Source organism: Macrobrachium nipponense, chromosome 30 (genome assembly GCF_015104395.2).
Source record: "Macrobrachium nipponense isolate FS-2020 chromosome 30, ASM1510439v2, whole genome shotgun sequence".
NCBI classification, from domain to species: Eukaryota; Metazoa; Arthropoda; class Malacostraca; order Decapoda; family Palaemonidae; genus Macrobrachium; species Macrobrachium nipponense.
Window position 1 is genome coordinate 55,636,181 of NC_087218.1, and position 22,859 is coordinate 55,659,039.

General features: G+C 34.6%; 1 protein-coding gene across 1 annotated transcript in view; it reads right to left on the bottom strand.

Annotated features, from left to right (window-relative positions):
• Window positions 1–12,860: 12,860 nt before the first annotated feature.
• Window positions 12,861–22,859, bottom strand: part of LOC135202544 (MAM and LDL-receptor class A domain-containing protein 1-like) — a 35,372-nt gene continuing 25,373 nt past the window's right edge. Inside the window, exons 19-22 of the mRNA XM_064232025.1 lie at window positions 20,518–20,649; window positions 19,791–19,995; window positions 15,621–15,767; window positions 12,861–13,087 (exon numbers count right to left, since the gene is read on the bottom strand). Of these exons, the coding sequence (XP_064088095.1) occupies window positions 13,045–13,087; window positions 15,621–15,767; window positions 19,791–19,995; window positions 20,518–20,649 (527 nt within the window). The 3' untranslated portion in view covers window positions 12,861–13,044. The remainder of the gene's footprint in view (window positions 13,088–15,620; window positions 15,768–19,790; window positions 19,996–20,517; window positions 20,650–22,859) is intronic.

Consider the following 22,859-nt stretch of genomic DNA (forward strand, 5'->3'; position numbering starts at 1 on the left):
GCCTGGGTGATATCCCTCGTCGGCTATAATCTCTTGTTGGTCACTAATCGCTGGTACGGACAGAGGCTTTTTGGGGGAGATGAAAACCAGATGTCTAATGGCTAAAAGCCTAATGTTTTGAGTAACAAAATCCCTTCTCTAAGAAAAATAATTATCTTATTCCCTTTTCTCGTTTCTTCCTTATCCGTTTTGTGCCTTTTTCTTAATTAGTATTATTAAGTTATTGTCTTTTGGAATAACGACACTGTGCCACACTACTGTTACAGCTATATATATATATATATATATATATAGAAAATATAATATACTATATATATATATATATATATATATATATATATATATATATATATATATATATATTATATATATATATACACACACACACACATATACACATATATATATATATATATATATATATATATATATTATATATATATATATATATATATATATATACTATATATATATATATATACATACATATATATATATATATATATATATATATATACATATAATATATATACATTTATACATATATATATATATATATATATATATCATATAATATACATTTACCATATATAATGTTTAATATATAATATCATTATACATATATAAAATATATATATATATATAATATATATAAAATATATATACATAATATATAAATTATATATAAATATAAAAATTAATATAATATAAATACACACACACACACACACACAACAATAGATATATTAATTTAATATATATATATATATATATATATAGATACATTACATAATATACATATTATATAATTAATACCATATAATATATATATATATAATATAGATATATAATATATATATATTATAATACATATGCATATACATACATATACATACACATATATATATATAGATATCGATATATATATATATATATATTATATTATATGTATATGATATGATATATATTATTATATATATATATATATATATAATATATATATATATATATAATGTGTGTGTGCGGGTGTGTATGATAACTTGTACTTTTTTCAGTTTAATTTTATTTGTCCAAACATTAAATAAAAAAAAAGGAAAGTTACTGTGGTTTCGTAGGGACAATATAAATAAGGAACCAGAAACGCGACTGTACGCGCGGGTTGTCTCGCCTGTCACTTCCGAGTTCCGTCTTCTCTCTCGGCCGGCGGCTAGGTACTGACATGCTCGAGAATTGGACATTCTGGTGTTAATGGAGGAAGTCCTCCTCAGTTTCCAAACGCTCTCGCTTATTTCTGCGTTATTTACACCGTTAGTGTTTCTGTGCACCACAGGTATAAGGTTTTTATGTCGTATTTCCTTTCGTGTGAGCTGATTTGGCGTAAAGTGTTCCAATAGTGGTATTTTAAGTCACTCAACAACTGGGTAGCCTACCAGTACAGCGTTGTGTGATAACGTGCTAAGTAGGTAACTGATTTATGTAGTGACTGCAACTTTCGTTTCTGTATTATCTTAAACACGTGGCAAGAATAAGTAACTGGATTTATATAGTGACTGTAACTTTCGTTTCGGTATTATCTTGCCTTGGATTAGGTAAGTTAACAGGACAACTTGAATGAATGATGGCTTGTTATAAAGAGACATTTATCGCGAAAAGTCTGTGAATGAAATATGACTAAGATAGTTTTAATCAAATATTGTCCACCGAGTTGGTAATATTAAATTACACAAATACCATAAATGTGTGTGTTTGTGTAAATTCCGGTGTTTTATGGACCATTAAGTAGGCCTGCATGGTGTGGTGTTCCCTGGTAAAGTAAAGTGTTCCCTGGAACGTGGTGTGGCCCCTGATAATGTGGGATGTTCCCTGGCAACGTGAAAAAACATGTCATTCAAAAATTACGTTCTGTATTTTCTTACTTGTAATCATCAATAAGAATGCCGTCATGCCGATTTATGTCAGCGGAAGGGAATATTCCGTAATTTGACAATTGGCCAATGACACCGTAGGACCTAGTGAAAATGGGAATTAGCCTAACCTCTTGTCTCAAAGTAACGAAAGGTAATGGTTGAAATTAGTAATTTAACCCTTGGCTTTAACGATTGGAGGTCAGTTGAATCTCTTATACAGTCAGTGATTTGAAGGTCCACTGTGAACCCTTAATGGGATAGTGCCGTCAATGCACCTCCTTTTACTGTACCTCCATTCTTATTCTCCTTGTTCCATCTCTTCACCTTTCCCTAATTTCTTGACCTCCTACTTAAGAAATGAGAGTTAACTAGGCGAATAGAGTAGTATTTGTGCATTGTTAGTAAATGAGTTTCTTCACCCCCTACATATTCAGCCCTTCGAGGACTGTCTAATTTATGAAGGTTTACTTTTGTAATAATTCGGTTTGCCATTTTCTAGCTATTTTTTTTTATCCTTCTTTGAGTGCTCCATCTTGTTCATTTGTGCTGCAGTGATCTAGCTCTTTGTGGCATACTGAAAAACCAGTGTGACCAAGATAATTAAAGTGTGAGAGAACCTGATTTGAATAGTACCAATACGAAATTTTGTAACGGTCGAAGAGTGGTAGTTACAATCAGAGTCAAAGTAATAGGGTCTGCTCAACTCGGCAGTGGGGGCGGAGCTAATACTGTGACGTCAGAAGAGTAACACTACTCGTGCTTCTCCATTGAATTACTTAAAGAAGCTTTAGTTTTTATACATTTAATCCATATCGCATGGTTTTTTTTGATAAAATCTGATAAAACCTGTAAAGAGGTAACATGCTTGATGGGTTTTTAATTAAACCATTCCAAAGTATTATAAGGGTCTGCTCAAATCTACGGCAGTGGGGGGGCGGGGAGCTAATACTGTGACGTCACAAGAGTAACACTCCAGTGTTTCTCCACTGAATTACTTAAAGAACCCTTAGTTTTTATACATATAATCCATGACGTGTGGTGTTTTTCATAAATCTTGATAATAAAATCTGTAGAGGTCACATGTTTGATTTTTTTAATACCCATTCTCTCATTTAGTCACCAAACCTTGTTTTATTGCACAAAATATACCAGTTTGAACACACAGCTACTCCAGCTTTCTTCATATGTTTATTCTTTACTTATTTATTTATTTACCTATATATTGGTTTGCTGTATTCTCTTCAAGTCCATTTCTTTTAACCATGACACCCTCTCTCTCTCTCCTCTCTCTCTCTCTCTCTCGTCTCTCCTCCTCTCTCTCTCTCTCTCTCTCTCTCTCTCTTTCAGGTAGTAATATTATCAAGATTTTAAATAATTCTTAAGAAATGTATTTAGTTCTGTCACTGTGTTCATACCTCACTTTGAAAAGCAACTTTTTTTATGATAAAGGTTAGAATGATAGATTAATTAAATTTTCCAAATCTTATTGTGAATACTTATTGTTATGCAATAAATATAAAGAAAATGTGGTACAGGCAGTGTAAAAAATGGCAGTTGCATTTCCACGACTTGGCCACAAAAAAGAAAACAATATCAAAAGTATAAGAATTACATCATATACGATATAAGGTATCAAAGGAATAAATGATGAAGAAAATGATAAAGGGAACACATTTCCAGCAAATTTCTCATTAGCACTTCATATCACATAAATATACTTCCGAACACATAAGTTTACATATAACACAAACTGTATACATAAAGGTATTAATTATGCATGCCTCAAACGATTATAATATTTTCGAAAAAAGTACAGTAAGTCATTCGTCAGTCTGGCTGGATGTATCTGATGACGTTTCACAAGGGGCGGGGTTAGATTTCAGATCTCCCACGAACGCTTACGTAATAAGATGAAAAATTATGTAAGAAAAATGTGGTAAATATTTACATAAAATTTAAAAATTTTGGTCCGTCTTTGACCTAGAATTCCTCGAAAATTTCTGAGAACACCTATCAATTTTATTTATGCATTATATAGTAAATTTTATCAGCTTATCAGCTTTCTAATCCATTTTTCAGTTTCTTTCTATCATCATCCCTTAGTCAGATAAGCTACGAAACGTGAATGTATGTAGGTTGACGGATGAAGTATTGCACATTTTTGTGTGCGTAGATAATTTTTTCTGTGCGCGTTTGTGGGTTTGAAAGTAATCGTAATTGTAATGTGCTATACATCATTTGAAAGAGCATTCTTTGTACTTTAACGTAGTATACGGCAATATGCATTAAAAGGAAAATTTATATAAAAAAAACACCATCGCAATAATAGTTATATGAAAATGTTATCGTAAATATAGTTTCATAAAGATATGGTCCTTTTGTAACTGATGACGTTTCACAAGGGGCGGGGATAGATTTTAGTACCGCCTCTTGAGCAGACAATGTATATTTTGACTGGTTACAATTGTCGGCCTTACCAGGATCAAGCTGTAGTACAATTGTGATTGAGGAAGAACTCAAAGTGAAGGCATCTTGTTGATTGATTAGTTTGTAGGCAACTAAGACAGGTCCCAAGGGAAAAAAATGTTCCTTGAGGATTAGGATTGAAGGGAGCAGAATGTATATGATCTCAAACGGGATCAGTAATGGTAGATTGCGTAATTTCTAAATTTATAATTATCAACAGAAATAAGGAAGGGACGGCTCTTGTGGGCGGTAAAAGCCTACAAGGAGACTGAATGTCAAAGATAAAGGGGGAAACGAAAATGGAGAGAGTGGGAAAGAACAGGATAATGAAGAGGATATGAAACAGGTAAAATCTAGTGGTGAGGTTGAGGAACTAGTTGTAGGCAGTATTGAAATTGCTAATAGGGCGAGTTACGATTTAATATTTTAATTTAAAGGAGCAAGTCAAAATAAAGGAAGTGGAGTAAAAGGCTTTGATGTTACAGGCAGAAGGAAGAGTAATAGAGACAGAGCACGAAAATCAATTACTGAAGCTGCAATTACCAGCAGTTAATCATAATAGTAGTTATTGTAACAATAGTGGTGAGATAGGTTCAATGAGCTGAACACATTGAAATTAGTTCCTGTGTATATTGAGGAAGGTGTCTTGTGTTTTTCATATCTTTTGAGAGAAAGCGTAAGAAATTGAATTGGCCTAAGGATGTGTTAGGGTTAAATTCACCTAAACTACACTAATGATAAATCTTAAAACGTCCAGAGGCCTAAAACAAGTAATTCATTATGATGAATCACTTGTTTTTAGACCTCTCGACATTTTGACTGACATGTCTCGTCTAGTCCACGACACTGTAACTTCAAGTTTTTTTTTTTTTGGGGGGGGTTTTTTTTTTTAACTATATCATCATATGGTCAGAAACTCCAAATGCTTATCAATTTTTCCCACATTCACTGCCAAAGACGCGCATGGATTATGTATAATGTATACAAGAAAATAGCTAAGATACAAACGAATGTGGTTCAAATTTTGATCGCCGATATAGATTTCAGTAAAATGAAGCATAATGTCTCCATAATAAAACTTAGGGATTGCACAAGATTAAATAAACACTAGTCTGTTGCACGAATCCTCCAAGCTTTCATGGATAGATGGAAATAGTTTGTCCTTTTCACTATTTCAGCCAAATGTTAGTTTTCTCAAGATTTCCTGAATGAAAATTATTCCAAACAGCATTGCTCTTTTGATTTTTGTTTCTTATGACTAATTTGGAGAGAATAATCGCAATAAACAATTTGTTTCAAAGCTTTCTATAACCAACAGACATTCAAAGTAACAAGTTTTTGCGTAACAGTACAGTACAGTACAGTAATTGTATTTAGAACCGTAATTTAGTAATCCTTTAACTGTACTAGGCCAACTATTGCACATTTTAGGTAGCCAAGTTCAAACTCTTAGGAAACTGAGTAGTATTAAACCTGAAGATACAAAACTGTATTAAGTATTTGGGTGTACTAGTTTTAGGTACATGATGTTATTTTGTTAGGAAAATGCAATTGCTTTCCCCATTCAAGGGGCCTTGAGTTCTGGTGCGTAGCCATCTCATTCCTGAGAATACAATCTAAGGAATTACTAATAATGCATTTCATTTTACTCGAGACAGCTTACAAAAGAGGAGGAGTTTTGTTTTATCTTGAATCAGAGGCAGACAATTACTAGTTTTAATCTCTTGTTAAAAAAACTACAGTAGGAAAAAAGTTTGTAGCTATTTTAGTGTGAAGTTAAGGGCAACTGTCAGATTCCTGTGCATGCAAAGCTCACTCTTATTTTAGAGGCGTTAGATGTAACAACCCATGAGATGCAGACGTAATGTAGATAGTAAAGATAGCCTTTGCAAGTGTGACTGATAGATTCAATGGAATAAATTATATTTATTCCATTGCATCTTGTAGCTAATTCGTACAGCTTCAAAAAGCCTACTAGTTAAGTTATACGCCTGTGATATTATACATTATATATATATATATATATATATATATATATATATATATATATATATATATATATATAAAATTATAATGATGCTTGTTAGAGGAGTTGACATGGTAATGGTGGTATCATCTGAAAGTTTTATCAATTTTCCTTACTTGATGTGTATTGGGGAGACATTGCTCAAGAACTTTAGATGGAAATTGCTAAATACAAGAATTTCTGTACCATCTTGTCAGTATCTGATTAAATGTTTTCTTTTAGGCTGAGAACGGGTCACAATGAGCAATGAAGGTTGAGGAGTGGACTAAAGGTTTGTCACCTGGATCCAAGGCCTGTAAAGGTAAGACACGAATAAAACTAGAAATGTTCTGACTACCTTTGACCGACTGCATAAAGTTGATGTATTATTTTACTTTAAACCATTATTTGACATGAAAGCTTTTATGCTGCTATCGTAAGTCTCCCAAAAATGATTAGTACGAAACGCACGCTGAAAATGATCGTATATTTACTGTTACTGAGATATTTACCGTCATGTGTTTGCTTTACCGTTCGTTCCGATGGGGCGGGTACTGAAAGCGGCACTATAGGGACTTGTGCTGGTCGAGGTCTAAAGATTGCTATACAGATCTTTGGTGCTGGTATTCTATTAAACTTGACAACGAACGAAACGAACGCTAGAAACGTTTAAAGCACGCATTAACTGAAAATTATATTTTCAAGACCAAAATGTGGTAATGGTTAATTACAAAAGTTGAATTTGACGCCGTATGTAACACCTTTGTTTTCCACGAACACCAATGGAAAAACTGCAAACTATGTTGCACAATAGATAAAACATCACAGAATTTAGTTAATGGGTCTTTAGAAGTATTTGGAACCCAATAATGTGCTGTAAAGTCTACAGTAATGTGTACTAGTAATGAGACGTCTTGATAAACATTTCGTCAAATTAAGTACAGTCCCAAGAACTAAATGGATTTAGAACGAAAATAATCATTTACGTAAAATAAATTGCAGAGGGTAAAGTTGATAAATTGAGCGTAAATATGGGGAAAAATAGTTTGCGCATTGAAGTTTGAAACTGACAGATTCTGGACGTAAAATCGAGCCTCGTAGAAGAAGAAGAGTGTGGTTAACGAAATTAAGAATATTTATTATAGTTCTTTTATTTCTCAATAATATAAAGGATATTATTCCCGTATTTTTCTTGCGTATTTGATTCGTGTCCATAGTCTATAAATTTAGAGGTGTTTATTTGTATGTGAATATTGGTACACGTATTCCCAATGAGCGGCGCACACATCTTGATATAGATAATTAGATTTCGCTTGTGGCATTTAATGTTCAACGAATTAGTTTTATCAACTCATCAAAATACAGGAGTAGTGTGAAATTCTAAAAAAAAAAAAAAAAAGCACCAAATTAAGTGAGTCTACACTAGGTCCGTTATCCCATTTTTAAGTTGACACTGGCGTAGGTACGCCAATAACTTGCAAGGCAAAACTTGATATGATTATTTATATTTTTTAAATATTTAAACCACTTTTGTTTCCTAGATAGTAGAGACAGGGTTAGTTTAAACTTCCTAAGTACCCTTAAACCTTATCTAGTTTTTTCTTTCAAGTTAATGAAGAATGTCTTCAAAAGCTTAAAGAAAACGAGGGTAGACAGACAATAATAGAAAATAGACTACGAGGCCAAACTATCGTAATCCGTACTTAAACTTGTGTAAAAGTTTAGTTGAATAAGAGGGATATGGCATCGTAAAGTGCGTAGATGTTTCCATTTAATGATGGATTTTTTAGGTTAATTTATTAGTTTTTAATCTTTATTTGTTGATAAACAGAACTTTTCGGCTCTTGCATTCCACTTTTTGATAGTAAATCCGAAAAAATTACCTATTCATCTGCCTACAGAAGCAGAGATTTACGAATTTTGAAAATTCTTTGGGTCCGTATCCCCTAAGACATGTTGTTTAGGCCTATTTGCGTTTCCCCTTCATTTTTCTTGTTGGTTTGATCGATTGTTTGTATTTATACAATCTTTGCCTCTGTAAGCAAATAAAATGTAAAATTTTTCTTTATTTTCCACTATTCATTAAATATTTGATAAATGCGTGTGCAGATCTGGACTTTATGTAACAGTGTACGTAGACTCCTAAACTGTAGGCTTATCCGCCATGTGTTTTTGTTATGTTAATGGTATTTATTGCTATTACTCCATGTTTTAGGTTCACACCCCAAGGGGCTCGGACTGTAGATTTAAGTTTTACATTCATCCAGAAGGGGCTGGTACTGTAGTTTCAAGTTTTACCGTTTGAATATGTGCTTTGAATGTTTGATGCTTGCTTCTTTGGCATTCTAACCTAACCTATTTTAGGGTAAAACTGTGCTTTGAATGCTTCTGATGTTTCATTTAGCATTGTGACATTGGGTAATTGATCTCATTCTTATGAAGTTCTTGGCCAAGGTTAAATATGGTTGGCATTATATTCAGACCATCCACATTCACCGCCTTGAGAGGCAGATTGGATATGTTACTCACCAATGCCATTTTTCCGTTTTAATGTGCACTTTGAACATTTATGATGTTCACTTCTATAGCAAATGACCTGCCCAATCATACCTAACCTAGAAAACCAGATCGTTACCAGAGTACATTTGTTTGAAAATTTTCCATTAACATACCTGAACTTGAATAAAAATTGTCCTTGAGATAAGCATCCTTGTGTTCCACTAGTTTTGTCTATTCCCAACTCTAAAACCCTATTTTCCCACAGGCCCCAAAATTTTAGGATATAAGAGTATGGTTCACTATCTAAAATGATTTATTTGCAAATGAAAGGAATGTCTAGTGTCCAAAGAACTCATTAAAACAGGAAAAGTTTATTTTGAAGTTCAAAATACCACAGTGGCTTTAAGTAGAATATTCCAAAATTTATCAAAATTCACCAAGGTTGCCTAGGCATAGGTTATAGTGAGGTATATTCTAAACTAACCTAACTTAGGGTGTCCCCATTATTATTGAGTTCTTGGCCAAGGCTGAGTATGCTCGGCATTGTCTTCAAAGGATCCCCTCGTCATTGCGACACCAGGAAGAACCAATCAATCAATCAGAGGATCATCAGTCACCTTTTTGAGGGGGGGGCAGGATGTGTGTCTCACCAATGTATGTAGCCTAAGTTTACAGTCCAAGTGCAGAAGAGCTGTGCAAGTTTTTTTCCCCAAGTTGCATCCTGCATAAAAACTCTGCCCTGAGCTGGTTTGGGGCTCACTCCCCCCCCCTGGTTCCCCAAAATGCGATATGAGGCTTAGCTAAACTATATACAGTATTACCAAGTCTGAGCCAGGTTTATTCCCCAGACCCCTATCGCAGAAAACCTGGAACTCCTGGAACCTCAGTAACTTTATTAGTAAAGATATTTTTGATACTAAAGCATCATTGTGAAAGTAAAGTTCACAGCTTTAATTCGATGCATCATTTATTGGCTCTTATATGCAAGTGGTATTTGCACCCCCAATAATACTAATTAGTGCATGCGTACAGGCATGTAAACTGATATTTGAAGTAAACTCAAAACTCATGAAACCATTATTTATTTCGTCTGAATGGGTTTGTTGAAATGTGGTCTTAATTTTGAGGAGGTATTTATGTCAAAGTGGTCTTTAAGGGAGGTTTTACTGTATATGTATGTACATATATATATTAGAAGCAATGACAGTTAGAGAGTGGACCAAGAGAGCATGTCAAACAGAGCACGCTTGGAGATCAATTACTACACACAAGTACTACACTGAGTATAGACAACAGTTTTGCATGGGTAAATGATGGTAAAGTGCAACACGTAACAAAAACCAAAATGTATTTTAAACTGATTGATGTGCCACAGGTTGCTATGTGATTTATTTTTCCTGATTCTTTACCAAGTACAAAATTTGCATAACCATATGAATGAAGATTCATGTACATTTACGCGGTTTTTTGAAGCCATTTTATTTTACATTTTTTGTCAGTAAATCTGCAGGTGCAATAAACTTTTAACTCTATTATTTTCCAGCTCTTCTATTGGCATATTTGGCATTTTTTCTATTTTTAGGAAAAAGTTAAAATTTTTTGTTTACAAAAAAGTTATCAAAAGTTTCCGCAACAACGGTATATCATACCATATTTTAGAAAAGTTTACTTTAAAGTTTTATATATTAATTCAGTTAATTCGCAGTTGTAAACACTCCACAACTGGAACCATTCGTTTGACTAACGGTATACATCTAGAATCTGAACATCTAACTGATCTGCTTGATTTCATATTGTCAACAATATAGATTGCACCATTTGCCTCACAATGAAACGATAATAACTAGTGATTAGCCTTTTATGATGAATTTGTGCTGTTGGTGACCCTTGTAAATTTGAATTAGCATTTATTTTCCAGTAGCCCTTGTGTTTTATGAAATGCGATGTGTGTATATTTTGCATTTGGGAGGCCAAAAATTGTTGGGACCAAGGCTGCTGGTAAATTTTGAGCTGCATTTATTATAGTTTTATCGTTTATCCACTTCTCGTTATATTTGTAACAAGTTTGTTGTCTGTTTCAGTAAGATTTAAAGATTCCAGCCATAGAGCAGACTTATATGTTGGGGTTAAACTTTCATCTGATAAGATTACCTCGTCCCTGATTGGACTTAAATTTACTGAAAACGGTAAATCATAGAAAAAAAAAAGCTGGTAAGATAAATAATGGGCATTTTTTCTACAAATTGACGACACAGAAAGAAAAAGAAACTCACCGATAACCAAGTCAAACACTTTATATCCAAAATATCTTAAACTAACAATTCTGTCATTGGTTAAGTACTCACTAAAGTACTTAACCTGTGAGTTTTATTCAAATAGCAGTTTACATGGTTCTAGAGATGCGCTAATTATTATTGGGGTTTTTAGATGCCATTTGCAAGTAAAAACCAACAAATGATATATCAGATTAAAGCTGAGAACTTTACCTTCAAAACTGTCTTATTATAAAAATATTTTTACAAATAAAAGTTATTGTGGTTTCCGTGAGTTCCAAGTTTTTCGTGATAGGGTTCCAAGGATTAAACCTGGCCCAAGTTTGGTGCATAAAGGTAGAATTAGTGAGCCCCTTACAATTGGCTGAATAGCCAATGATTGGCGGATTTATTCCCATGCACGTAGTACAGGTTAATTAGGGTTAGGAACTTGAAGAATTATGGTTTGCCGTAAGTTATCTAGAAAATATTCAAGTGCAGGATATAATATAGTTTGTTCTTATTTAATGGATTTTTTTTTTACTTATTAGAAAGCCAGGTCCCTGAAGTATCTGTCAAGCAAACCAAGACCTTTTGTGTCTGGAATTCCACAGGATAGTGTTCTTGGTCCACTGTTATTTTTAGTATATACAAGTGATATGTTTGTTGACCTGGAAAACATGATTGTTCAGTATGTCAATGATGCAACACTTGTGGGTGTAATCAAGTATCCTCTTATGAAAATTGAAGCTACTATTAGTCTCAGTCATGACATGGAGTGGATTAGTGAATGGTGTAGTCAGTGGGGTATGAGGCTGAACACTAAAATTGAAACATTGATTAGCAGATCTTGTTCAGATTTTCCACCTCATCCTCCCCTTCAGGTGGATGATAGACTGCTGAATGAGTCTGAGACTTGAACTATTCTTGGTGTGATTTATGAATCATCATACGTTTGAAAGACTTATAATGAAAGTGTCAGCAAACGCCGCATGGAACTTAGGTATTGTATGCAAGGCATCATATATTTGTAACAGTGAAAAAATCAGTGGAAAATGTTTTAAGTCATTTGTCTCTCTTATACTAGAATACTGTTGGGCAGTGTGGATGTCTGCTTCCACCAGGGATTTATCTCATTTAGACAGTGGTTTGTGGTGGTAGGTTTCTGTATCCCAACATTAGCAATTACGACTTGAATCATCAACAGATGGTCTCTTGTTAGTTAATTTTTCGCAAGTTTTATTTTAACAGAGGTTTTTTACATTCTCAATTAATCCCTGATCCTCATTTCCTTACGAGAGTGACCAGATTTATTTTCCAAACAGCAGCACCAATATGTAGTGAATGTATTACCAAACCAAATGAGTCCGCATTCAACCAATCTAAAAGTGGTGATACATCCAAAGCAGACCAATGTCCACTCCCATTATCTGGTTGAATAAAGACATAGATAATCAAAGCAGTGTTAATTGAATCAGTTTCACATTAAGATTGTACAACAATTCAAAAACAAAGATAAAAATTTCAACACTGTAATTACATGACAAGGAATGTACTGTGGAACATTTACTGGAGATTATTTGAATTTTTTGTATAAGTAGTACATATTTTTATATCACTTGTTTCCCAGAGCATAATCTTAATTTAGACTGAAAAGCTGTTAAATAAAATAACAATGCTGCCACCTTCTAAACTTTCAGTATATACATATAAGGTGTAGTACTATACCAATTCTGAATTAAAAACTTTTTATTAACAAAAACAATATAATCTCATATCAGAAAATACTATTATCCACAAAAATACAAATGAAAGGAAGCTGTAAGTAACAAATGAAAAGTTTTGCTTCAACAGTAGTCATAAGGGTGCCATCTTGGGAGCTAGCTTACTTCCTTAAGTAGCTGTAGAAATGCACCTACTTCAGTTGATTTAGGATATATCCAGGAGAATTTGATATCCTGTAAATTAAAAGTTAATACCATTTACTGAGCAACCTGTGACAAATCGGGAGGAGATATTTAATTTCTAACCAGTTATCAAAAGTGACCCAAGTTCAATTTCGGAAACAATTTTTGCTAAACTCACTATTATCTCCCACTGTAGAGGTAAACAGAGCTCTCAACAGAGAAAAAGTTACATCAAGGTAATGAAACCATTGAAAATGATGGATACACCAATGTTTTCCTTTTATGGCTTGTTTTAGAAGCTTTCAGAAAGGAAGATTTTATCCTTGTGCTAGAGACTTGATTTAATGTGGAAACAACTTGTTCCAAGTTGGATTTCATTGCAGATAGTAACAATGCTTTTGGAGGATCTGAAGGATGCACATTTTTGGATGCTCATCTATCAGTCTTCCAGGAAGTACTAATGGTTTGTTTGCAATGGACTGTCTACCAGTTTAAAGCCCTGTGCTTTGGACTAGCAACCAAGTGTTCACTTTGGTGTCAGCTCAGCTCTAGCCATCTTGCTCAGGATGTCTTAAGGATTATGTTGATGACTGGCTGGTTCCAGTGTCACCAGATGCAGTTGGTCCCTAACAGACATACAGTACTTACCTTTTGTCATGATCTGGGGTTGCAGTAACCAAGGAGACACTGTGCCTTGGACGTCCAAACAGTAGGTAAATACAGGACAGGTTGCAAGAGACAGTAGCAGCAAGGAGTTTTGGTAAGCTCCTACTTCAGCAAGTTCAGGGAAATGGCAGCACAGTTCCTGTAGTGACACAAACAACCAGCTTGGCCTTGGCAGATTATCCTTGGTCACCTGTTGTCCTTGAAGACGCTCATGCCTCTCAAGGTACCGCCACTGATGTGCACTTCATTGGTAATTGAAGCAGCATTGGTTGGCCTCAAGCAACTCTTCCTCTTACCTTGTTCCCTTGAGTCACGAGTGAGTGAAGATCTTCCTTGGTGACAGGGTGATGGGAACCTCCTAGTGGGAGTTCTTTTAACTCCTCACATTTAAGAGATGGTTTTGTTGTCAGACACATCAAGAATGGTTGTGGCAAACATCTGCAACCTTCATCTGCATATTGACAACTTGTGAATGCTTGCAGCTTGGATAGTAGTAGTATTCTGAGATTGTATGATGATAATTGCAATGTCATTGAGCAACAGATGGCAATGCAGTTGCATAAGTGGGTTTTCCATGCTGTTGAGCCATTAGCCAGGGACATATGGCTAGGACCTTGTATTTCATCTCTTTCATTTTCTAGATCTCTATCTTGCTGTTCAGCCACTCCAATTCCCTCTTTACACTGCCTTAAGTGCTGAACAGCCGAAAGTGCCCCCAGACTGCCTTGGAAAATGCTTTCCAGGTGCTCCTAGGACAGCCTGGATATTTCTGCCTTACCTCCTGGTTTTATTTTCCAGGTCAGGTCTCTACCTTCTGGTTGGACCAATGCTGAGTGATATCCTGATTTACTAACTCTTCTGGTTGAGGCTTGGGTCTGCTGCATATTCCTCAATAACAGAAAACTGAAGCATTCCCCAAATGAAGCATGAGGCACTGAAGGGAAATTCATCAGACCCAAGACAAGGGAACACCTTATGGTAAGGTCCTTGAGCTGGGTGAGTATGAAAGACAGCCAGTCAATCAAGAGAGTGCAGATAAGGAGGTCAATGATTCTCTTAATAAATATATGTATCAAAGGTGAGCATGTAGATACTAATGCAGAGGGCTGCAACACTGTACACAAAAAAGTGACTGAAATTAAAAGTATACAAAAATGTACATGACCAGTACTGTATTTAAGTACACAAAAATATAAAAGTTGCAGCTACTGAACAGTCAGAGGAATGCTTACACCAACCGAGAAAATAAAGAAAAAAAATGAACAGAAAAGTTGTTCTGAAAAGAATATAAAAATTACAATAGCTGAGAGCAGAAGAGGGCAGGGTGCTTAGTGATATGTAACTATCCCAGACAATGGTTCAATGGTATGTAGTAGTAAAAAAGTTTATTACATTTATTAAATACTTCACCATTAAAGAATGAGCTTATATACTCTGCACAACTGAAAACTAGAGTGAAATATGATTGAGATGACAAGGATTGCAGAAAGCAATATATATATATTTGAAGAGAAGATTGCAGGCTTTGTACAAGACTAGACACTATAAAATGACAAAGTTTGTCAACACGGCCTATGAAGAACTTGGATGCATTTTCAGCTAGTTAGAACTGGAAGGATTTTTCTGTAGTGTGTCTGGAAGGGGTGTGGTAACACAAAAGGCAAATGTAAAGTTTAGGTTTGTAATGAAACAAATATATTTGGTTAACAAAAATATGGATAGTAGATAGTTATGTTTTACAAATTACTGATGTATTAATATAGTTCAGAGTATATATCAAACTATTAAAGCTTTATCATTCGTTGTCTCAAAATAAATTTGTATTTTTAGATATTTTTTATCGAAGTGGGATTCCAATTTGTGAAGTACAGTATGTTAATTATACCATGGTTATGAAATTCTAAACCAAAAAAATTACCTTGTTTTCTGTATGTAATAATAACTTATAACAGCTACAAGAGCAACAAAACCAAGACATCCAACAACTATTCCAGTAATCGCGCCAGCACTCAGACCTCCATCAGGCTCTATTTCACATCGGTTTCCTTTGTAGTCATCAACACATCTGCATCGAAATAAGTAGTTAAAAAGCTATGAAATTGCGGTGACAGACAAGTAGTATATATATAAAAAGTTCCCTTTACATATTTTTATCTTTTATTTTTCTTATCTTTTACTTAAAGGTAATAAGGCAGACAAACATACCAATTATATTTCAATGACTCATAAAAGCAAAAACCTCTACATAAATACTGATAAGCTTGCAAGTAAAGATTATAGAATGGTTTCCCTAATCTTTTTCCCCACCAGCACCCCTGAGTTATCAGGCAATAGTCCTGTGACCCCATGGAACCAGACAATGAATACATATGCGGTTTTATATTAAAAATAATTTCATGTAAAATGGTTTGATATACCTAACTTGTTAAATCAAAGATAAAAACTAATTTTCTTAATTACATAAATGTTGTATGCAGTCATTTTAAAGGTGTCACAACTGACCCCTAAGGGTTTTGCTAATCACAGGTTGAAAACAGTCTGGATTGGTTCATGGGAAAGGCAGAGTTTATTTGACAGGTTTCAGTCAATTTTAACATGAAAGCAACATTTTTAATAAACTGGGATGTAGCCCATAGGCATCAAATCAGGTTAAAATTGTTGGGAAATAAGCAGCTTCGAATAATGGTCATGCAGTGCAGATATTCATTTGCATAGGAATGACATCTGTTGGTAAGCTTTTGATTTATATTGCTTTCTGGTTCATATTCACTTCTAGCTCTGATATTGGAGGCCTATAATTCTAATGCTCCTCATTATGATATAGCTATGAAGGGAACTATGATTACAAAGAAATGGAGAGGTACATTTTCTGTTGTCAGAAATGGTATTAGTCCTTTGAGAATCCAGGTGAGAGGTGACCATAACTCATCTGTGGTAAAACTCATTAAGGTTTGGCTTTCAAGTTATATGCTTCTGAATAATTTTCTTTGTTTCCAGACATCAATTTTTCTTGATATAATGCTTGTGTTCATTTTTCCTAAATATGTAAACTTAATGTTATTACATATATGGAATACCTTCAGTGATAGCTTGTCTGATCAGTGAAATTTGGTAACAAGGTTGTTAAATGGTGCAACAAGTGAGAAGATGGGGGCACCCACCCACTGAACTCAGAAGTGTCACTTTCTTCATGCAGCAGGGTAATTGCTTTCTTAATGCAGCAGGGTAATTGCAGGGTTGGTTAGAGGTGGGCTTATGTGAAAAGATCACAGGTTTGTTTATCAAATGGAGCTTTGGTAACTGCACAACATGATGAGCAGTCACCACAGGTGCTAAGGTAAATTTGCCCCACCACACATCTGCTGCCCACATTACCATTGACAATGAGAAATTCTCCATGAATGCCATGGATGGAAAAGTGCCCCTGATTTCGTGAACTCCCATTGGGAGTATAGAGTCTGCTCCCTCACAGAGAATTTGTGCACCTATCTGATGACCTCCCAAAACCGGAATGAAATTTTATTCCTGGATATTTATTTCTTGTGCTTGTCAATACTACCAAGCAGTTGACATGTGGACCTGAGGTGTCAAATCCTGTAAAACTCACACTGAATGCACCACAATCTTATTTTGATTACCATCTACAAAGTCTTAAATGGATGGGACTGAGAAAGACTTTTATTTCTTCTCAGGAACTGATGGTTTTGAGTTTTTACCATGAACTCAGGAATGTACAAAGTAAGAGGATCCCCACCCATCTGAATGGCACATGGATTATGATAAACTTTAGTTTTTCTAGCCTTTTTGCCAATGCTAGTGTTTTCAAGTGTTGCATCTCTGGCTGTAACCTCCCTCAAGGACTTCTAAAGCTCTAGTTGAGACTGTAGGACGAGCTATGTCCCACTCTAGTAGACTTAGTTCTCAATAGCATGGACACCTTAACGAAAGCAGAGATGCCTATATCATTATACAGTATAACCTGGGAGGGAAAGGGGTAAGTGGTAGCCCTTGACCACAGACACAAAGAGAAGCTTATAGCAGAGCTTGACTAGAAACTGTGATCTGCTGAATAGTGACTCCAACCAGAGAAATAGTACCTCTTAGACAACACCAATCACAAAAAATGGTCCACTATGCCTCCTGGTCAACACTACCTTACATTTAACAGTACCAGATACCTCGTGTGTAACCTTGTTGTGAGTAAAGCCTCTATCTTACAAAAAATGCTTGATAGTCTCCAGACATGAAGTGGAAGATAAAGTACAACCATTTTTCCTCAACCTATCCCAAACACAAGTTTCTATATACTTTCCCATGTCTGCAGACATCCCAAAGGGACAGAAGTAGGAGCTGCCAGAACAGCTACAGCAGGAGTCATCACACATGGGCGAAGTGATGGGATCCTTAAGCACAGGCCCATGCAGGAAACTTTTAGCTGAAGTCAAATATTGCATGAAGGTACACAGGGAAGGTGCTCCCCTGGAATACCAAAGGAAGGCCATAGTGACTTCGGTAGCTCCTCTGTCTCTTAGGGATGTCTCGGAGTCAAACTATCAGAGGCCTGGAAGGTAGGCAAATTAGCAGGATGGAGGCAAGTAAGCTTCCCAGAACAGCACCATGCACAGGGTGAGCTTCTTGGTTGTCACCTGTCTGTGCATGTCCTCCAAGGACTAATATTGGTGGGGTGTTGCCCTTGGAAGACACTTAATGGAGTCACTTCTTCCACCTCCAAGCATATTTCTCCCACTGGGCAGGTGACCAAGATACACACTCACTATAATTAAATAGATGACAAACATTCACAGATTTTGTGGTATGAACACACAGATTATGGACTGATGGCATTTGCAGACATGAATCACACATGCACTCAACATGTCCAAGACCTACACAGATCATTATTACAAGGAGGAAAATTATTAACAGGCACCATCACTCCAAAAACCGTAAGAATAATTCACAAACAAGCCACCTTTAACAGCAGTAGTGGGTGAGTGTGCGTGCAATACGTACGCAGTAAGCTGGCTAAAGAAAAAGTGATGCTGACACTACCCAACCGAGTGAATGAACGGGTATCCCACACCCTCAATTACTGCTGCAAGTTAACCAAGTTGTTACTGAGCTTCAATGATAAGAAAAATTTTCACTGGAGGTACTCATTTGAAGATGGTTTGCATTTTCATAGGAATAGAGTACATACTACTGTAACAGTAAATTTACTTTGTTTTTTAAGGTTGCTATTATAAAAGTAAGCCAAGCAAATATGAAAAATTTGTTATGGCTATTTAGAACTACGTAAATTAGTAATAAATCCTCTATGAATTCCACTTACTTTTGATATGATTAAGTTAAATCATGCCTGCACCCTACATGTTCATCCATCGTTAAATGATTTTTAAAGATGTCAGACTCATGAAATTTGCATGATGTTATTGAATCTCCAGTTAGCCTTGTTAATCAGGATTGGGTAATGCAAAAACTTTGACATGTACCATAAATATACTGTAATACTACATAATGGTACATTATTACAGTAGCAGGAATATATTTATTACAATCCTCTTTGTAATCCATGATTTATCACTACATTTTTGTACCCCATGATTTTGTTATTCAATGAATGTTTCCTATCAGTACTATATAATATCTTAAGAAATGTATTTGCAAATGTATTTGCATATGCAGCTGGTACTTTATTAGCATAAGATGGATGGGTTATCTTATAAAAGGAAATATATTTTACCATTGCTTTATTGATGGAAAAATATTTTGTATATGAATTTTGAATGGCTGAATTTATAGTAAAGACTTCAAAACTAGTCTTTTATTGAAGCAAAGCCATGAAATGAATAGTAATTACTAAGCTTATGAAATTACATCTTATATTTAACTGATGCTAATTGTCCATTATATATGACAGTTTTTTTTTTTAGAAAAATAACTGTGTTCATTAATATAAACTATTGAGTAAATATAATTTCCAGTATTTTGCAACTCGCCTTGAATTTTTCCTAAACAACTCTTGCAATGAATACAGTATACCTAAATAGTAATGAAGGTACAATAATTCTGAACATGTATTACTCACCGACAAGAGGGTACATTATTTTCTTCAAGGACACATTCTGCTTTATTAAGGCACAGGTTTTCTGGACACACACCACACAAAGATTCATCTGCTTGGTAGGACTGGCAACTCACATTCTTATCACACATGTATTTAGCTACAAGGCAAGGTGGATTTAAATCTGGATCACCACAATAAATAGATCCAGGATTACAAGGCGTTCCATCTGAAATAAAATATGTACATATTCATGGTAATGTTTTTTTGAAGTTATGAAGTAATCTAAACTACAAATAACCAATCTCTAATACTTTCATAATAAAAAAATTTGGTTGTAGTTATCTTCATGGAATCAATTTTAAATGCATGGTCATACAACAGTTTATTTTAAAGAGTACTGCATGTCCACTGCATCATAATTTTCTCTTATTGAAGAAAGTGTTGGCTGATGCTGGCACACAGTGATTGAGGTAGACTTATGAAGAAAATAATTAAGAACATAGTCATAAGCAGGTTAGCAGAATCAAAATATTACCTTAAAATATATTTCAGAGCATTCACCAAAACAAGTCTAACCTTGCACTATGGCATTTTGATAGATATAAATGTATTATGTCATCTGCTTCTAGTTTCTGCCAGATGAATATGTGTGTGTACATCTTAACTAAGTGATAGGTCTCTCTCTCTCTCTCTCTTTCTCTCTCTCTCTCTCACACTACCAGTTCAAGAAAAACCTAGTTTCACATACCTGGACAGTTCTCTTCATCGGAGTTGCCTGGGCAATCATCAATGCCATCACACAGTAGGGCAGCAGGTATACACGTCTTATCTACGTCTCCACAATTAAATTCTGTCTCTTTACAAGTAGGAGGTGGATCAGCTGTTTGAAAAAAAATACCTTGATAGTATTATGTTATGTTGGAAATAGTCATATGTTAAAGCCAAATAACATGAACTATATTCTCTGCCAAGAAAGTAAAAAAAAAATAGTACATATACAATAATGTCAGATATTAACTAAGATGCGTTGGTAACTGCCATGGCAAAAATGAATCTTTATTTGTACAACATAATTTATTGTCTTTTTTTTTTTAAATAATTGATCTCTTCTTTCTGTATTTCCAGTTGTCTTTGTAATTTCTGACAGATTGTAATTTCTTTCAGATGAACACCATATTCCTTGTAAGCTTGAATTTCAAGTCAATGGCCCCTGGCAGGCTTGATCTATATGAATAAATAGGGTTTATTCTGTGAATGATAATAATAATAATAATAATAATAATAATAATAATAATAATAATAATAATAATAATAATATAATAATAATAATAATACTGTAACAGCAAACCACATTACAGTATTTAAAGAAATAACGCTGCTGTAGATATTGTGCACCTTCCCAAGATTATGGGCAACTACAATGTTGACAACATCTATGGCAGCTTAAAAGCTCACAAAGCCAACAATCATTTACACCCCACAATTAGCCAGTGCCCAACACCACCTCACCAACTGGCTAACATTAAATTCATTTTAACACCATACATCCAGAATGAACTTTGCATTGTACAGTAGAGAGTTTCTTCAACGTTCTTATCAACAAGACCATATAGATGATCCTCGACAAGGTCTATAGGGATTAATCATCCCCAATTTTAAATAATAGTAATATAATGTCTTTTATCTTTATGATAAAATGTCTTACCTCTGACCATGGAATTTTTTTTAAAATTCTCATACCTCACTCAACTGATATAATAATATTCTGACTAAATTGTATATTTTGGTTACTGTTAGACGAATGCTATCATAAGAATTTTGCTTAGTGTACATCCTCACCAATCTAATCTTGAATTACTTTTAATTAAAATTCCTTTGGGTAAAAATGGCTGAAATTTCTTCATAAGTACATAAAATAAATTAATTCTTTCCAAACTAATTAAAAATGTCTGAAATAGCCAATTTTCAATTATAAACAAAATTTTTCAATAGTATATTGCAAGTAACTTATAAGCATAAATGAGATTCTAGCATGAACTATTTTTGGCATGACTACCTACTAACTTGTCAAACAATCAAATATTTTGTCCAGGTCAAGTAGTACTGAATGACACACGACGTCTGTTTCTTACTTATGCCTGACAGGAGTTCACCATAGCCTATTTTATGACTTAGCCTCATTTGCATTTTAAAATGTGCCCACCTATGTCAGAGCCTTAATGGTGCAAAGTCTGGATAATATGGATAATGGGAATAATAATGTATGCAGTAGTCCAAATCATAAAATACTATTCCTCAATAGCTGAAATTATGACAGCTGGGTACTTTACGTGTATACATACCCCAAATCCTCTATATTTTTACTCAGCTTCTAGTGGGAAAGCACTGGTACTAGGAAATATATCATGCCAGAAAAGAAGGACTTTCAATTGCATATCACTATAAAGTCATATAACTTAAAACTGTGAAAAGGATGATGTGGGAGTTATGGAGAGGCAATAGAAAAATTATATTTTGCCTGGGAGGATGTAAAGGCAGGTGTGCTGGAGAGTCTCATAATTGCAAACTTGTAAAATTTCTTATCCAGACAAATTCAACTTGGACAAAATTATAGTAATCATTGTATACAGAAGGCTGCTATACAAAGGGAGCAGTTGGACTGTAACCTGTTATATAAGGTTATCCTCCCCAACTAACGAAATGGAAGATAAATCACACTGGTTTATCAAAAGACAGGCTTGTTGAGAGCCTTCAATATTTTAAATGTCAGACTTGTGACTAAAGGCCAACTCTAGTGGCATTGCCAGTCCCTATTACGGAGTGGTGTGTGTATAGGAAGAACCTTTAAATGCCTATTACGTACATATGGACGACTTGGGAAAAATCTCTCACAAGGGCCTGTGCCTGACAGAAAGTAGCAAAGGACTGCCAAAGAACAATTTATATTAAAATATGTAAGTGTACCAGAATTGTAAGCTGGCAGTCGTTAATAAGAGATCTCAAATTCCAAACGACGAAGTAGTTTGTCACTGGGGAGCCTTAAAAATTCCAGTTAAAGTTTTGAAATAGTTTTAGGTCATGTGAAATTAT